The sequence below is a fragment of the Gracilinanus agilis genome, chromosome 5 (assembly GCF_016433145.1).
Source record: "Gracilinanus agilis isolate LMUSP501 chromosome 5, AgileGrace, whole genome shotgun sequence".
NCBI classification, from domain to species: domain Eukaryota; kingdom Metazoa; phylum Chordata; class Mammalia; order Didelphimorphia; family Didelphidae; genus Gracilinanus; species Gracilinanus agilis.
In genome coordinates this window covers 150,962,672-150,979,750 of record NC_058134.1, presented here as the reverse complement: position 1 = coordinate 150,979,750, position 17,079 = coordinate 150,962,672, and the positions used below count along the sequence as shown (strand labels likewise).

Here is a 17,079-nt window from a genome sequence, read left to right as displayed (position 1 = left end):
TGCATAGGAAGTTTGGGGGGAGTTGGGGAAAACAGGGGCTGGGGACTGAGATGCTTCCCCACCTTCCCTACCTGGCAGTACTCCAAAGGTGGGACCCACCCAAATTGGCATCCATTTCCCTAGCCCATCAAGTGACTCTCTAAGGATTGATGTGGAGGGATTGGCACCTGGCATTGCTGCCCTGATGGGGTGTACGGAGGAGAAGTTTTTACCCCCTCTAGCAGTACAGTCACATGTGATTGAATGGAAGTAGCTATCCTTGGTTTTCTTTGGGCTTTGGTGGGTAGAGTGTAGCTGGTCATGGCCCCTTAATTAGGAGAGTGCCCAGGGAACCTCACCCTTGCCCACTCTGCTGCATTTCTTTGCTCTTCATCTCATTCTTCTGAAACCTCTTCATCCTTCCACAAGAGTCACCTCTGAAACTCATACCTCCTCAGCAGCCCCTGCCCCTCTGGCCTCGGATTGAAAATGGAGGGGGAACAGGGGAGAGCTCCTCCTGAATCCTACATTTACAGCTTCTTTTTATGTCTTCCCCCTTTAAACTGTGAACTCTTGGAGGTCAGCGGTTATCTTGCTTTTCTTCCTATCTCCAGCAACAGGACCTGGCACATAGTAGGCACTTAATAAATGTAATTGACTGACCAGCCGACTGCCAGCACTTTAAGATTTGCAGCGTTTTGTATATTATGTCATTTGATTCTCACAACAACCAAGAGGTGCCAGAGAGAATCAGAAAAAAAAAAACACCAAAAAAACCAAAAACCTATTTTTATTCCCATTTTATAGACGAGGAAACAGTCTGAGAGAGTTTCAGTGGCTTGCTCAGTTAATATAGCTAGGGTGTCAGTCAGAATCTGAACTCAGGTCTTTCTGACTGCACAGCACTCTGTCCACTAGACAACTAGAGGAAAAATAACGCCCCAAACGGGTCCACTTTTTGTTGGGACGCCTGAAAGGAGGGAGATCCCCAAGCCCCGCCTTTCTTTTGTAATTTTGCCCCTTTTCTGAAGGCTCCAGATTCTCCCAGCAGTGGGAGGTATCTCAGTCCCCAGCCCCTGCTTTAACCAAAGATCTACCAGTGTAAAGGGAGCGTACATTTCGATCTGGAAGAACACTCAGTGGAACCTGCGGTATGCAGTGAAGCATCAGGACCCAGAGGTCAAGTGCCCACGATCTCCCTATAGCATACCCAGAATTCGAATTCTTCCCACTGTACCCCGGAGGGAGAAAATGGGAGGAGAAGCCGGGGCGGAGGTGGGGAAAGAATCCAGGAAGAAGCAGAGATCTGGGGCACGTTGAAGGCGTCTGCCGGCCCACTTCGCGGGTTCAGATAGTTGTCCCTCAGGAACTAGCTCTCAGCAGAGGCTGACAGAGCTCCCTGGCTGGTGCTCAGAGGGAGGAGCGCTGAGAAAAGATAGGGCGGAGTCTGGGTGGAGCTGGGCAAGGGCCTGGGATGCTGCTTCAGGTTTTCCTACCTGGCAGTGCTCCAAACCAATTGCCATCTACCTTGACTGCCTGCCGGCAACTGCCTCTAAGCACTTAAGTTGCTACGTTGTAGAGGGAGGCAGGAGAGGCTCCTCAGTGGTCTGCTGTCTGTCTGTAAGTAAAACTGAAGAGACAGAAGGGCTGCGGCGCAGACATTTGGGGACAGCTGCACTCCTGCTTTTTTCTCTCTGCCGGGAGGGAATGCTGCCCCCAGCTGAATTGTGGGGCTTTCTTTCAAAGCCGCCCCGCTCTCTTCCCTAGGTCTCCCGACTTGCTGTCTGGGGCAGGAAGGCAGGGGTTTGGGGATTCTGTTCCAGGGAAAAGATTAGGAAGCAGCTTTTGTGGTCCTTGCAGCTCCCTCTAGCAAAGCTACCTCTGGGCACAGTGGCCCATTAGGACTTCAATCCTTTGCACCTTGCCTTGTACTCTTTCCGTAGTTTGGGAGAAAAACGTCATCCTTGAGTGAAATAGCGCCTCTTTTCGAAGTTTTCGAGCTTGAGAAGACCCCACCGTGTGTCTGAACTCCATTGTGTGTGTGTGTGTGTGTGTGTGTGTGTGTGTGTGTGTGTGTATGTGTGTGTGTGTTCTCATGTTCCCGCACACTCGTGTGAAGAAATGGAAGATGAGAGAATATGCCCGAGATGGATAGGTATACGTATGGAGAATTCACATCTATGAAGATGTCTCTGTATGTTTGGGTCTGGGAATACAGTAGAGTCAGGATCTGTCGATTTGTCAGATTGATAATCCAGCCAAAGCAGAATCACTCCCCTACTACCAATCAATGTCAGGGGGCATCCTGGATGTTTCAAAGGCACTGAGCCCTTTTACTGAGCCTAGCTGCCAGCCTGGATGGCATCCGCTGCCTGCTATTTCTATTCTGTGAAGCACATTTTGTGAATGGAATGGCCAAGGTTGCTTCCGTGGTTTCCGCATTTTGCCATGGTTTGGATTTTGACTTCATTTGTGGTCTTACCTGAGTGGAGAAGGCCCTTTGGGGAATTTCTTTTTCCAGTGCAGGTGGGCACTTTGCTCTGGAACCTGTTGCGTCTTGGAAATTGCCCCAGTCACTAAGCGTTAAATCCCCTGTCCAGGGTCACCCAGATAGTTTGTAAGGGAAGCAGACTTAAACATGGATCTTTCTGATTTCTAGGCCAGCTCTCTCTCCACCAGAAGTTGGTTAAGCTGGTCTTAGAATCATCCCCTTTCTAAGTCGGAGGGATGATGCTCTCCGGGCCCTTCTCATCACTTTCCAGTCTTTATAGCTTGTACAACTACTCCTTTCCACATACTTTCAATCTGTCAATATATCCTTCTTGCTGCTCCACAAAAAAGACCTTTCATCTCTTGGATCCAGGCATTTTCACTGGCTCTTCCCCATTCCTGGAATGTTCTTACTCCTCATCTCTGCCATAGCTTCTCAAGCTTCCTTAAAGTCCCAGCCGAAACCTACTATCCATAAAAAACCTTTCCCAATCCTTAATTCTAGTCTCTTTCTTCCATTAATTACTTCCTTTTGCCCATCTATAGTTTGTTTGTCCATATTTGTTTGCTTATTGTCTCCCCCATTAGATTGTGAGCTCCTGGGGGGGGGCTATCTTTTGACTTTTGTTCTATTCTCAGTACTTAGCACAGTGTTTGGCACATAGTAGGCACTTAATGTTACTGACTGACTTGTCTGGTTAGGTGGGCATGAGAGGCTCATGGGGAACATAGGATCCAAAGATTGAAAGCTGGAAGGGATCTTTAAAGATGATCTAGTAAGAGGATGGTAGGTTTATCAGTGGTTCCCAAACTTTTTTGGCCTACCGCCCCCTTTCCAGAAAAAATATTACTTAGCACCCCCTGGAAATTATGAAACTATTTATTGAACTCAGAATAGAATGTAATACAAAAAAAGTGTGGCCATCACCACCACCCTGGATCGCTGCAGCACCCACCTGGGGGTGGTAGCGCCCAGTTTGGGAATCACTGGATTAGATCTAGAAGACTCTTTAGATATCTTGAGGCCTGAGATAGTAGGTCAAACAAAAAGGGAAGTAGCAAAGGTAGCTTTGGAATCCAGGCCTTCTCTCCAACTCTGGAGCTCCTATTATGTCTTACAAATCAAGTATAAGGTCAATCAGTGGATCAGAAAGAAAGCACTTCTTAACCATTTTCTATATGCTAGGCACTTTGTTCATCACCTAGGCTACAAGAAGAGGTTCAAATAGTCTCTGTCTTCAGGAGTTCATATTCTAATGTGAGAGCCAACATGTAAATAACCGAGTACACAGGGGACAGACAAAATAGAAAGGATATCATCTCAGAGTCGAAGGCCTTAGCAGCTGCAGGAAACTGAGAAAAGCTTCCCACAGATTCTGGAATTTGAGGTAAGGCTGGAAGGAAGGTAGAGAGACTGAGCGGTTAGGAAGGAAATGGGGACATTCCACCCAAAGGGGACTTCAAGTGTAAAGGCATGAAGACAAAGGATGGAGCTAACATTTATAAAGTGCCTACTATGTGGCAGGCATTGTGCTAAGGATTTTACAATTACTGGCTCATTTGATCCTCACAACCCTCTGGGGGTAGATGCTATTATTAACCCCATTTCACAGAAGAGGAAACCAGCTTCACTAAAATAATTATTGCAAGAATTGCTTTGTCTTAGAAACATCCTCTTTCTCTTTCTGGAACCCATTCGTTGCTTTTATTAGCTAGCTTTTATATAGTGCTTGAAGCCTTGCAAGAGGCTTAACAAGTTCCCTCACTTGTTTTTGCAGATTGCAACCTATTTATAACTTAGCCAATATGTCTAGGAAACACAGTCATATAAGACTCAGAGGGGTTAAGGGGCTTTCCTGTGGTTACAGAAGGTCAGAGAGCAAAGACTTGAGACCGAGTCTTGCTAAGTCCAAATCTGAAACTATATATATCATCCTACCTTTCAACTTTTAATACAGCCACATTAATAATATGGAGTTAGAGGTGGAAAGGACCTCAGAATTCATCTCGTCCTATCCCTCCCCAAATCATGTATCCCTTTGAGAACAAGTAGTCATCCAGTTCCTGCTTGAAGATGAGGAACTCAATTCTCAATAACATTCTTCTGCTACCCAACTCCCAGGAATCCTATTCCATTTTTTACAGATTTCTTAGAACCAGAAGGGAACTCAGCAAGCCATACCTGAAAGGAATCCCCATGACAACAAACATGAAAAATGATGGTTCCACCTTTGCTGGAAGACCTCCAATTAAAAGGGACCAACCCATCACCTTGAGAGGCATTCTGTTCTAACTATGAGAATCTTTCTTGACTTTGAGCCTTTATTTGCTTCTTTGAAACTTCTACCTATTGTTCTTCATTCTCAGTAAGCTTTATTCCTCTTCCTCATGACAATTCTTTAAATATTCAAACACAGACACCCTTCCCTCTCCTCCTCCCCCCCAAAATTCTCTTTTGCCCAGTTCTGATAAGAAGTTTTTCCTTGACCTATAATTTATCTGCCTGTGACTGTCATGTGTTGACCCTAGTTCATTACTGAAAAGCTTATTAACCAGAATAATCTTTAGTAGCCCCTCTCCTAGAGGGCAGTGTGTTGTAGTGGGAAAAGTATTAGTTTGGGAGCCAGAAGACTTCTATTCAAATACCGCCCCTGTCCTTTACTGTCTCCATTACTCTAATCAGGCCTTCTCTGGGTCTCATATTCCTCATCTATAAAATAAAGAGTTTAGACCAGATGACCTATAACAGTGATGGGCAACCTTTTGAGCTTGATGTGTCAAAATTCGCCAAAAAACCGAGCCTAACTCGGGTGGTGTGTCACTTTGAGGAAAAAAGATAATAATTTCGTGATATTTATAGTTTAAATAACAAAAATGTATAATTATAATATATAACTGTATTTAATAAACCAAAATAGGTAAATTAATATAGGTAGAATTGTCATCTATAGTGCACAGAGTGTCTACACTACACTACAGCAAATGTTTCATCCTTGGCATGCAGCCCCGTACTTTTCTGTATGTGGCCGCATGTCATTGAAAATGACTGTGTGTCAGCACTGACCCATGTGTCATAGGTTTGCCATCACTGACCTATAAAGTCCCTTCTAGTTCTAGTATTGAGTGATTTCCAAATTTACTGCTTGAGGAAATCTGAGAAAGTGCAGGGAGTCATTAAGGCTGAGTTTTGGACTTTTCCAATAGCTAAAGGATAAAGAATGAAATAGGATGCCCTACTGGGAGCTCACCTTGAACTGGCTACAGGCTCCTATGGTTCTTCTCATCGATGTCCCATAATAATGAAAAATATCATGACAATATTGTGGTCATGTGCTTGCAATTGCTCCTGTTATTGGCAGATTAGGAAATAAGTGGAGAGAGGTTAAATAAATTACTTTGATTCTGCAGATTGGCAGGGCCAGGACCATAACCCGGGTTCCCTGATTCCCAGTTCTCCTCACAGTTTTCCACCTTGACTATCTCTGTGCAATCCTTCAAAATTCCAGGGTCCAAGATCTTATACCAGGCTGAACATCTTTATCAGTAAAGAGCAATCAATCAATCAGTCAACAAATATCTATTAAGAGCTTCCTATATGCCTGGATTCTGCATTACAAAGAAAGGCAAAAAGTCAGCCCTACTTCCAAGGAGCTCATCTTTTTACAGGGAAGGCTGCATGTAATAACTAGATACATACAAGATATATGTGACACACACACATATATGGATGTATATTTACAAAATTAAAGGCAACCTGAAATGAGAAGCTTTAGCAGGGATCAGGAAAATCATTATCATCATCACCGTCGTCATTTCATTTATGTAATACTTTAAGATCTGCAAAGTGATTTATAAATATTGGCTCATTTTATCCTCATAATATCCTTGAAAGAGAGATACTGTTATTAGCTCTCCTTTTAAAAATGAGGAACTAAGGCAGATAGAATTTAAGTGACTTGCCTAGGGTCACACATCTAGTAAGTGCTATTGAAATATAAATTGTTATACTGTCCTGAGTGGAGTACCCTTCCTCCTTACCTCTCACCCTTCGTTTCCTTTCCTTTACAACTCAACACAAATACCACCTTTTTCAGAGCTCTATATAATAATTTACATTTCAGTAGCACTTTTGGAATAACGATCCAACCCCCAAAGTAGGGCATAAAGAGAGAAATGAGTCCTTGTATCTTATGAAATGAAATTCTTTAGGCTCACATTCTAATGATGGAGAGAACATGTGAATAATTAGGTCCACACAAGATTATGCAGAGTAGAGGGAATATCATTGCAGAGATGGTTGGAGGCAAAGGAGTGTGGGGGAAAGTGGATTTCCCAGGGGGATAGTCATACAAGGGAACAAAGTTTGGATCAGCATGTAAAAGCTGGACCTTTAAGTGAATCTTCTTTGCCTTTTGAAAAACAAAATTACCACCTCCTTAGACTTGAATTCAAGACTTTTGATTCTTAGTTTGTCTCCCAGTGAATTTTTCAACCTTATTAATCACTCTACAAATGCCTCCATTTCAGTACATCTGAGCTAATCATGGACCCTAAAATAAACATTGAATTTTCTTTCCCACACTTTGCCCTTCACATTCTGCTGTGTGAAATCCCCTCCTTCTTTCTCTCTCATCATCCAAGACCTATCATCCTTTAAGACCTGATTATAATATCAGCCAGTCTGAGGAGCCTCATTCCTACAGCCTCCTTCTTCTGAATTCTTATAGTGTTTGTTACCCTTGTCTTTTTTTGGGGAGGGGGAGGTTATCGATGGTTTGTCTCAGATGATGATACCTTGTCTCTGCACTTCTTGAAGGCTACTACCATAGCATGGTTCTCTGTATCTACCATAGCACGTAATTAGCATTCAATAAATACTTATTGATTATCGATTCTTCCATGGCACTATCTGCACCACCTGCTTTCTACCTTGTTATAGTTCCTTTGAATTGTCACCTACTCTTGTAACAATTTGAAAGTGACATCTGTTCTTAGGAATAGTGTAATCCTTGTGTTGGAGTCTTCTAGCCACCTACCAAGATGGCAACATATTTAGATGGTACTTCGACATTTCCAAAGCACTATTTACCCAAAAAGCCCTTTTCAAGTGGAATATGTGCTGGTTTGGGAGTCAGAGAGATCAGGTTTGAAAGTGTAACCTTGGGTGAGCTACCAAGCCTTTCTCAATTATTCATCTGAAAAATGAGGGCACTCGACTAGATGGTCTCTAATGTCTGTGCCAGTTCTAAATCCAGTGACCTCTTCATCTTAAGAAGTAAGTGGCAGAAGTACAGCCAAAGAAACTCCGAGGTGAAGGGACTCGTCTGTGATTACACAGTATCAGAGCACCAAGGTAGATCTGGGTCTCCAAACTTAGTGCTTGATTCCAGGAAGAAAAAGCACCTAGCAGGAGGGATGCCTCTGCAAGAAGGATATCTAAGGCAGAAATATACCTATTTTATTCATTCACTTAGGGGAACTCTTACTGTATAAGAGTCTTCTTTTACAAGGGTTTAGAGAAAAGAGCAGCATTTTTCATCCCTAACAACAAATGATGGTTGCAAACTGGGTAACAAAACTGTCAGAAATCTACAGATTGTCGTAAGTTTTGTACCTATCACTCAGTATCATCAGGCATTAAAGCAGTAGCCTTTAGAGCTGGAAGAGTCAGTCACACACTCTCATTTTACAGATGAGGAAAGTAAGGCATAGGGAGATGAAGTAACTTGCCCAATCTCACACTGATAATAAATGACAGAGGAAGAATTTGAACCCAAGTCTGCTGGCTCCAGGATAGTTAGGTGGTGCAGTGGATAGAGTTCCAGGCTTGGTGTCAGGAAGACTCATCTTCCTGAGTTCAAATCTGGCCTCTAACACTTATCCAGCTGTGTTACCCTGGGCAAATCATTTAATTCTGTTGGCCTCTGTTTCCTCATCTGTAAAATGAGCTAGAGAAGAAAATGACAAACCACTCTAGTATCTTTAGCAAGAAAACCTCGAATGGAGTCATGAAGAGTTGGGCTCAACTGAAAAATCAGTGAATGACAACTGCTGACTCCAAAACAAGTCCTCTTTCTTTTTAGCATTTTTCTAGATTATATGTATACATACATACACATATATATATGCATATATGTGTATGTATATATGTGTATATATATATATATTTTTTTCAAACCATCAATCCCTTCTCCCATTGGATTATAAGGTCAGGGACTCTCTTTTGCCTCTTTTTGTGTCTCTAGCAATTAGCACAGTGCCTGGCACATAGCAGCACTTGGTGAATGTTTATTAATGAATGTTTTTTGACTGACTGAATTTCCTCTGCCTCGCAGAATTATCAGTGTCATCTGCCTCCTTTCTCAGCATGCCCAGAATAGCCAAGTTGTGAATATGTGCCTCTCGGAGGGGCATATGCCAGCTCTTCTTCTTCCTCACCATTACCCTTTCAGAATAAATGCATTAGGGAAGACAAGGGAGCTTTCCAACAACCTAAAGAATGGTCTTTATAATGATATTTGATAAATGTTTATCATTGATGGAGTCATCTAGGGAAGCAAAGTTTGTTATTAGGTTTACAACTCCTCCTTGTTCACACATTCCTCTACACACCCATCCTCACTCTCCCCAAGTACTTTTGTTCCTAGCTGGAGTGCTGGCTGGTGTGGGCAAACTCTTAGGGCTCTTTTGCCTTCTGCCCAAGAATTTGCCAGCCTACAGACTTACAAACATTCACCTAAATTCAAATGCTAGCCTTGGAGTTGGCCGAAGGAACACACTCTTCCAAGACATACGATCATGAACATTGATAAACTGCCTCTGAGTGACTGACTGATAGTCAGATGATTTCTGTGCTGATGGAGAGAGGTTGTCTCAATACTTGGTTATGCTTCGTACTGGTACCACTGAGGAAGTCTGTGACCCAAGAGAAAGAAGAGAAATGGAAAGGATGGACCCCAAACAGCGATTTCTACAGAGAACAGGCACGGGCCCTTTCTGATGCTACGAGATGAAGACTGGCCAAAGAATGGCAGATAAATACTTCATTACTCCCCAGGCCCTAGAATTCACTTTGATTCCTGAATTATATTCGATTCTACAAGCATCTACTAAGTGTCTACTGTGTGGAGAATATTGTCCTCAGTCCTAGAAGAGATACAAAGTTTAATTGCGACACAATCCCTGTGTTCATCAAGCAGATATGTTACTGGATGGATTTTTGCCAAGAGGAAGCATCCTGAGAAACACCACCTGGTCTTGGATCTAAAAAGTGCTTTGTGCATTGGAAAAAGCAATACATTAGAGTTAAAAGACTAAGGTTCAGATACAGGCTCAGTCATTTACCAGTCAAGTGGCTACAAGGAAGCCTCAGTTTCCCTTCATACAAAGTGAGAATAATAATACTTATAGTAGCTTTTCCCACTTGAGTTTTGGGGAATGCCAAATGAGATAATGCTTATGAAAGCAATAAGTAAATGTATAAATATATAATTAATGCATATAATAGATTAAAAATAATAATATATTTAAACATATAAATAAATAAAATAAATGTAAGGCACTTATAAGGCATCATAGAAGAGTAGAAGGAACAATGAACTGAATTTGAATCTAAACTGTAAGCAAATAGCTCCCTCAAGCTCAGTTTTCTCATCTGTACAATGGTCACAATAATACTTGAATGACTTCTCTCATGAGGTTATGTGGAAAGCACTTTTACATCGAAAAGCACTTTATAAATATGAGCTAGGATAATAGGACAGTTAGCCTATGAGTTCCAAGACATGTGGAAGATCCTCCCTTCTTTGAGTGAACGTCATGAGACTCAGAGCCCTCAGTGTTCCGGACCCATGCCCCATGAGTCATTCTGACTTGGAATTATAAATGACCTGGTTACTGTTTACCAAATCATTTGCCAGCTGGTGTTCAGCTTCTAAAGGGCTGACTTTGTTGCCTCCTTTAAAAATCGCTGTCCCTCACTGCTTTTTGCCCCAGCCTGGGTCGCTTTCACTTTGAACCACTGACATTTCAGAAGCTCACCTCTCAAAGCAACAAGGGAGATCTTTGCTCTGCTAAGGAACTGAGAGCTTGGACTTTTTCATCAAAATAATGCATGCCTTAATTGTCCTTGTTTGCTTAGGTTAGTGCTCTCAGTGAGTGAATAGATGAAAATATTAAACAAGAAAGCTTAATTCGTGTTTACAGGCAAGTGTGAAACCAGCACAGGATATGAGTACTGAGCTCCAAATGCTGGTGTTTGGGGCAACAAGGTATAATTCAGCCCTCATGGGGGTGTTTCTTGTTTCTTTCTTCCAGCCTACCATCATGGTCCTCTCAGTGTTTCATGGGATCACACCTTTCCCCGTCAGCACCATCTAACCAGGATAGAGGTAGTCCATATAGACTCCCTGGTCTAGAAACTTATCACAAAGCCCCCCCCCCCCCCCCCACCCAGCATTAGAGCAAAATCACAGGGAACCCCCACAGATCAGCCAAAAAGAGTTCCCTGCCACCTATGCTGGCCTTTGTTGCCCTGTTCCCCCCCCTCCCCCCTCACTCATTGTTCTTGTGGTCCATGATATCCTCTGCAAACCTTTCTCTGTTTTGTGTAATCGAAAGGTTGCTGAATTTGGAGGTAGAGGTCTTGAGTGCAAATCCTCCAGCTGCCACTTGGGTGAAATACCTCATTTATCAGCTTTAGTTTCCTGATTTACAAAGGAAGGGTGGCTGACTGGATGACCTCCAGGGTTTTGTCCAAGTTTAAATCCATGTTCCTGTGGACTTTGATCATTTCTTCTCATATTCCTTTCATTGTGTATTGCTTGCTGAAACCTAGCTTTCTCAGCATGGCATTTTGGAAAAATTTCTAAATTTGTCATCAATGGACCTGAACTTAAATTTCTGCTCTGCCACCAAACTACCCAACTGACCTTGAGCAAGTTATTTAACTTACCCAAATGTCAGCTTCTTCATCTGTAAAATGAGAAGGTTGGGCTATCTGTGCCTAGAATCTATGAGTCTATGATCCTTAAGGAGTTCTATCTCTTGGCTCCTTCTCCAAGGCTAATAACTCCTCTCACATATCCTAATAAATAGAAGCAGGAAGAAGAATTGACTTTTTCCTTGCTCTTCATTGTTATTTTCAGAATCCACCTCTACCATCATCATTCAGTAACCAATTCTCCCCCTTTAAAATTCACTTCATCTCATCTGTATCCTTGCTGTTATCATCTGTGAGCATCCAGATCGTAGATGAGAGTAACCCAATAAGTTCCAAGTCTGGTCTTCCCTACCCCAATCTGTACCTCCTTCAAATATCTTGGCATCCTAATCCCTCAACATTAGACCCCGAGTCCCCTATCTATAGTACGTTTCAACCATGCACAGTACATTTTTGCCTCAGGTGCTTGAATTTCTACTTGTGGCTATGATGAAGGGTAAGAATTACTCACAGTTCTAATAATTCAGTGCTGAACTTCAGCTCCAAAAGTTTTAATGATAGTAGGCTCTCATCTTTACAAAGATGATTATTAGACTTTTCTAGTTTAACTGGCTTGGGAAATGTACATGTATTTGTAGCTCATATATGTGTAGTTCTATTTAGATATAAATAATTCTAATTTCAATATAAATAATTATAATAGAGAGGGGTAGCTTGATGATTTGGTGGATAGAGGCAGGCCTAGAAATAAGACCAAATCAGGACTCAGATACCTGTGTGACCCTGGAAAAGTCACTTAACTCCAATCACCTAGCCCGTACTGCTCTTCTGCCTTGGAACCAGTGCTTAGTATTAATTCAAAGATGGAAGGAATGGTTTTTAAAATAAAAATAAAAATAAAAATAAATAAAGCAGTTTTAAACAACTCCCTCCTCCTTCTCCTTCTCTCTCTCTCTCGCTCTCTCTCTCTTTCTCTCTCTCTCTATCTCTCTTTTTACTTTTTTCACACTCCTTCCTTCCTCCCTCTGTCACCCTCTCTTTCTCTACCTCTTAATTTGCTATGACAGGAAATGCATTTCTGACACTTTTAAAATGAGCAATCATACGTATAATCAACTTGGTCAAAACTTCCTTCCTGGTAACTGCAGCACTTCCTCTACATCTGGATTTGAAAAGAGACCTACAAAAAACAGAAGAGAGAAACACCAAAATTGTTAAAGAAGAAAAAAAATGCCCTGGCTTTAAAAAACAAACAAGGGACTCTTCAGTATCGTAGCTACAGTCCTTTTAGTCAGGTAACATTTTCTTCAGTTTCTTGTCCTTTGTATGTATAGTTTAATTTTTCTACTCCTCATCTAAAATATTTTTAGGAAGAAATATTGCCAGCATGAGCTAAATGTTTCTTTTGTTTCATTCTGTGTTTCACTTTATATCTTGTCCTCTTTTTTTGGAACATCTGTAAGGTTCTGACAATAGTTTAGCAGGTGCATTAAGACGGTCCTAGTCTGGGGAGAGTGGGGAGCAAAGAAAGAGAGATGTTTCAATGGGACCAGAGCAGCTGAGACTTAGGTAGCGTATCCTTTCATTCACAAAGCATTAATGACTTCTTCCCTTCAAAGCTGACAGCAATACTCGTTTTTAAGAATGACTAAAGGAAAGCCTGTGAGTATGTAGACCAATCTGCTTTCTTTGGAAGCTAATTTCTTATTTAAATTGATGCACTGAAATCAAAGGGAATTTGTTATTCTTTTTTCCTTGCTTAGGGTTAGGAGAATTTTTTGATGTGTGTGTGTGTGTTTTTTTTAATTCTCTATCAGCGTGAGTATCAGTTTAGTACTGTTTTTGCTTGCTCTATATGCCAAAGGGCTTCATGATTTAAGATGCATGCATTTTTATGGGGCTATTCATCACAACCCAGTTATGAAAAAGAACAATTTGGGTTTGTTGCAGTGAAGTGCCCCTTGATAATACTTGAAAGGGATATAAGTCAAAACTCTCAGTCAGATATTTGAAAATGATCACGTTACAATGGGATATGGTGTCATGATATTCAAGATTTACTTTCTGATTAATGATGAAATACTTTATTATATCTACAGGGAAGAATAAGTCATGCTTACTTCTCTTGGTGGAATTGGCAATATTAATCCGTTAAGGATAGTAACAAATCATACTTCAATTTTTATTTCAACAACTAATATTTGCCATTGCCCAGAATTATACTGATGTCTATGACAATATTCATCGTGTTACATTATTAATACAAGGTGGTTTGCAATTTCTAATTAAATAATTGATAGAGATATAAAGATAAAAAATATTGTCCCTACCTTCAAAATACTTTCTTGCTTGATGAGGTAGGAGAGGTAAGACATATACACTCAATAATTCTGATATGATTAGAGAGTAAATACAAAGGAGAAATTAGAGGACTTGTTATAAGAAATGACAAATATTTAATTTGTAGTATTATCTCTTTCAACTAGAGGAAGCAGGAGAGGCTTAACAAAGGAGTTTTAAGTACCTGAGTTTGTCTTTCCTAGAACATGCCTACTGTTACAGAGATTGATTAGATGAATTAGCTCACAAATGAAGGTATTTTTGCAGAAGTTTGTCATTGTTTAATTTTAATATTGTGCAAAGAGGAATAAAATACCAAATATTGGTAGATTTAAAAAAGGATGAAATATTTTATAAATGATTTTCATATTAATATTCTTATTTGAGTGACAGATAATTCAGTTAATAACTGGAGTGTTTAGAAATAGCAAGGTTATAGGTTAATAGATATGGAGATGAAAGGAATTGCAGAGAACATCTAGTTTAAACTCTTCATTTTAAAGAAAAGGAAATCGAAGCTTAAAAAGGTTAAGAAGTGATTCACCCAAGGTCATACAAGTAAGAACTATTGAGAGAGGTGGGTTTTGAACCCAGGTCTTCCAACTCCAGAGTCAGGGCCCTTTGCACTATGATATAAATATTTCATTTGTTTATCTGCTAAATCGTGGTTGTTTTTTTTTTTAAACAAGTTCATTTGCCTCTTGGATTGATAGTGATTTTTTTATTGCTTTTGTTAACCAGAACAGAAGGGCAGAAAGATATGCCCAAAACATAAAAAAAACTTCAGCAATGAGTGAGTTAGGGGGCATGGTTAAGTTGAGGTATGGAAGGTTTGGAAGCAGAGAACATACTTGGGTGTCTAAATCCCAAGGACAAGTACGACACTGAGAAAGGGGAAATAAGTTGATAGGCTGCCTTCAAAGCAGAGAATTTTAACTTCTTCCATTTCGGAGAATTCTAGGACATAATCCCTGAACTGGTCATTTTGCTAATCTTGAGATGTGTTTATTTCCCTTTAATGGGCCATTTTTTGTTTTTTACACTTACACTTCCAAGAACAAGATTTCCTGGACTTTGGTTGCTACATATTTGGCAAGGGGAAAAGTACTATTTTTGATTAAAATCTTTGCTTTCTTCTGCTTATGGTTCACCTAGGGCATGGATTTGGAGGACCATGAGCCCGTGGTTCTGAGAGAAGACAACAGGGGAAGGCGGCGGAGAATGAAGCCACAAAGTGCTGGCATCAGCTCATCTTCAATGGAGCGCATTCCCATAGAATTTATCCTGCCCACCAGCCACCAGAACACCAAAGTCACAGAAACAGTGATCCTAAAAGCGGCTGGAAACTGTAATGTGGAGCAGGTGAAAGTACAGGTCTGGATGCAGGCCATGGAGGAGAGCACAGCCAAGCAGTTCTATCACCAGTCCTCCCCAGAGCAGTTCCTCCTGCTGTATGAGAAAAAGGGACAGTGGTATGAGATCTATGACAAGTACCAGCTGATACAGACATTGGACTGTGTGAAGTACTGGAAAGCTCTCCAGAAGAACATGGGCCAGATCCATGTAGTCCAGAGACAGCCGCCCACAGAGGAAACTCGGGAGTTCCAACAGCAGCTAAACGACCTGATTGGCTATGACGTTACTGACATGAGCAACGTGCATGATGATGAGCTAGAATTCACCCGGCGCCGCCTCGTCACCCCGCGGATGATGGAGGTCGAGAGCCGAGACCCCAAACTCTATGCCATGCATCCTTGGGTGACTTCCAAACCACTCCCCACATATCTCCTGAAAAAGATCGTCAACAATTGCATTTTCATCGTCATCCACCGAAGTACCACGAGCCAAACGATCAAGGTCTCCGCAGACGATACCCCAGGCACGATCTTGCAGAGCTTCTTCACCAAGATGGCCAAGAAGAAGTCACTAATGGACATCCCTGAGAGTCAGAGCGAGCTGGATTTTGTACTTCGGGTCTGTGGCCGGGACGAGTATATCGTGGGTGAAACACCGATCAAGAATTTCCAGTGGATTAGGCATTGTCTCAAGAATGGCGAAGAGATTCACCTTGTGCTAGACGCTCCTCCTGACCCAGGGCAGGACGAGGTGAGGAAGGAGGAGTGGCCGCTCGTAGACGACTGCACCGGAGTCACGGGCTACCATGAGCAGCTGACCATAAACGGGAAGAATCACGAGAGAGTGTTTACTCTTTCCCTGTGGGACTGCGACCGAAGGTTCAGGGTGAAGATCAGGGGCATCGACATTCCGGTGCTCCCGCGGAACACTGAACTCACAGTCTTTGTGGAAGCGAACATCCAGCACGGGCAGCAGGTCCTCTGCCAAAGACGAACCACCTCTAAACCTTTCACGGAGGAGGTGCTCTGGAACGTGTGGCTTGAGTTTGGTATCAAAATCAAGGACTTGCCCAAAGGGGCTATACTGAACCTTCAGATTTACTGTGGGAAAGCAACAGCTCAGTCTTCCAAAGCTGCCGGATCTCATGACATGCCTAGCTTCGAGACCAAAGGCAAAAGTCAGCTACTCTATTATGTGAACCTTCTGCTGATTGACCACCGATTTCTCCTGAGGCACGGAGAATATGTCCTGCACATGTGGAAGATATCAGGGAAAGGAGAGGACCAAGGGAGCATCAATGCAGACAAGCTTACATCGGCGACCAACCCCGATACCGAGAGTTCCATGTCAATCTCCATCCTTCTGGACAATTATTGCCACCCAATCGCCTTGCCCAAGCACAAGCCCACGCCTGACCCTGAAGGGGACAGGGTGCGGGGAGAGATGCCCAATCAGCTACGTAAGCAGCTGGAAGAGATCATAGCCACTGACCCACTTAACCCACTCACCGCAAAGGACAAAGAATTACTATGGCATTTTAGGTATGAAAGCCTTAAGCACCCCAAAGCATACCCTAAGCTGTTTAGCTCAGTGAAATGGGGACAGCAAGAAATTGTGGCCAAAACGTACCAGTTGTTAGCCAGAAGAGAAGCTTGGGATCAAAGTGATTTGGATGTTGGGTTAACAATGCAACTCTTAGACTGCAACTTTTCAGACGAAAATGTAAGAGCTATTGCAGTGCAAAAGCTAGAAAGCTTGGAGGATGATGATGTCTTGCATTACCTGCTGCAACTAGTTCAGGTAAAATATGTTTGAATTACCAAAGGAAACAGTCTCAAGAACTGTATTTGCATAAACACAAGCACCTCATTCATTGGTTATGAAAATACTGGTGGTTCAGTGCTTCAGGATAAGGAGGGAGACAGCATGGTGTTATGGAAAGGACAGATTCAAATTCTGGTTCTGCAAAAAAC

At 42.0% G+C, this 17,079-nt stretch overlaps 1 protein-coding gene across 1 annotated transcript in view; it reads left to right on the top strand.

The window, feature by feature from the left end:
- The first annotated feature begins 1,559 nt into the window (after positions 1-1,559).
- The window catches only part of PIK3CG (phosphatidylinositol-4,5-bisphosphate 3-kinase catalytic subunit gamma), a 56,381-nt gene continuing 40,861 nt past the window's right edge, over positions 1,560-17,079 (top strand). The window contains exons 1-3 of the mRNA XM_044677856.1: positions 1,560-1,599; positions 12,559-12,705; positions 14,906-16,906. Of these exons, the coding sequence (XP_044533791.1) occupies positions 14,909-16,906 (1,998 nt within the window). The 5' untranslated portion in view covers positions 1,560-1,599; positions 12,559-12,705; positions 14,906-14,908. The remainder of the gene's footprint in view (positions 1,600-12,558; positions 12,706-14,905; positions 16,907-17,079) is intronic.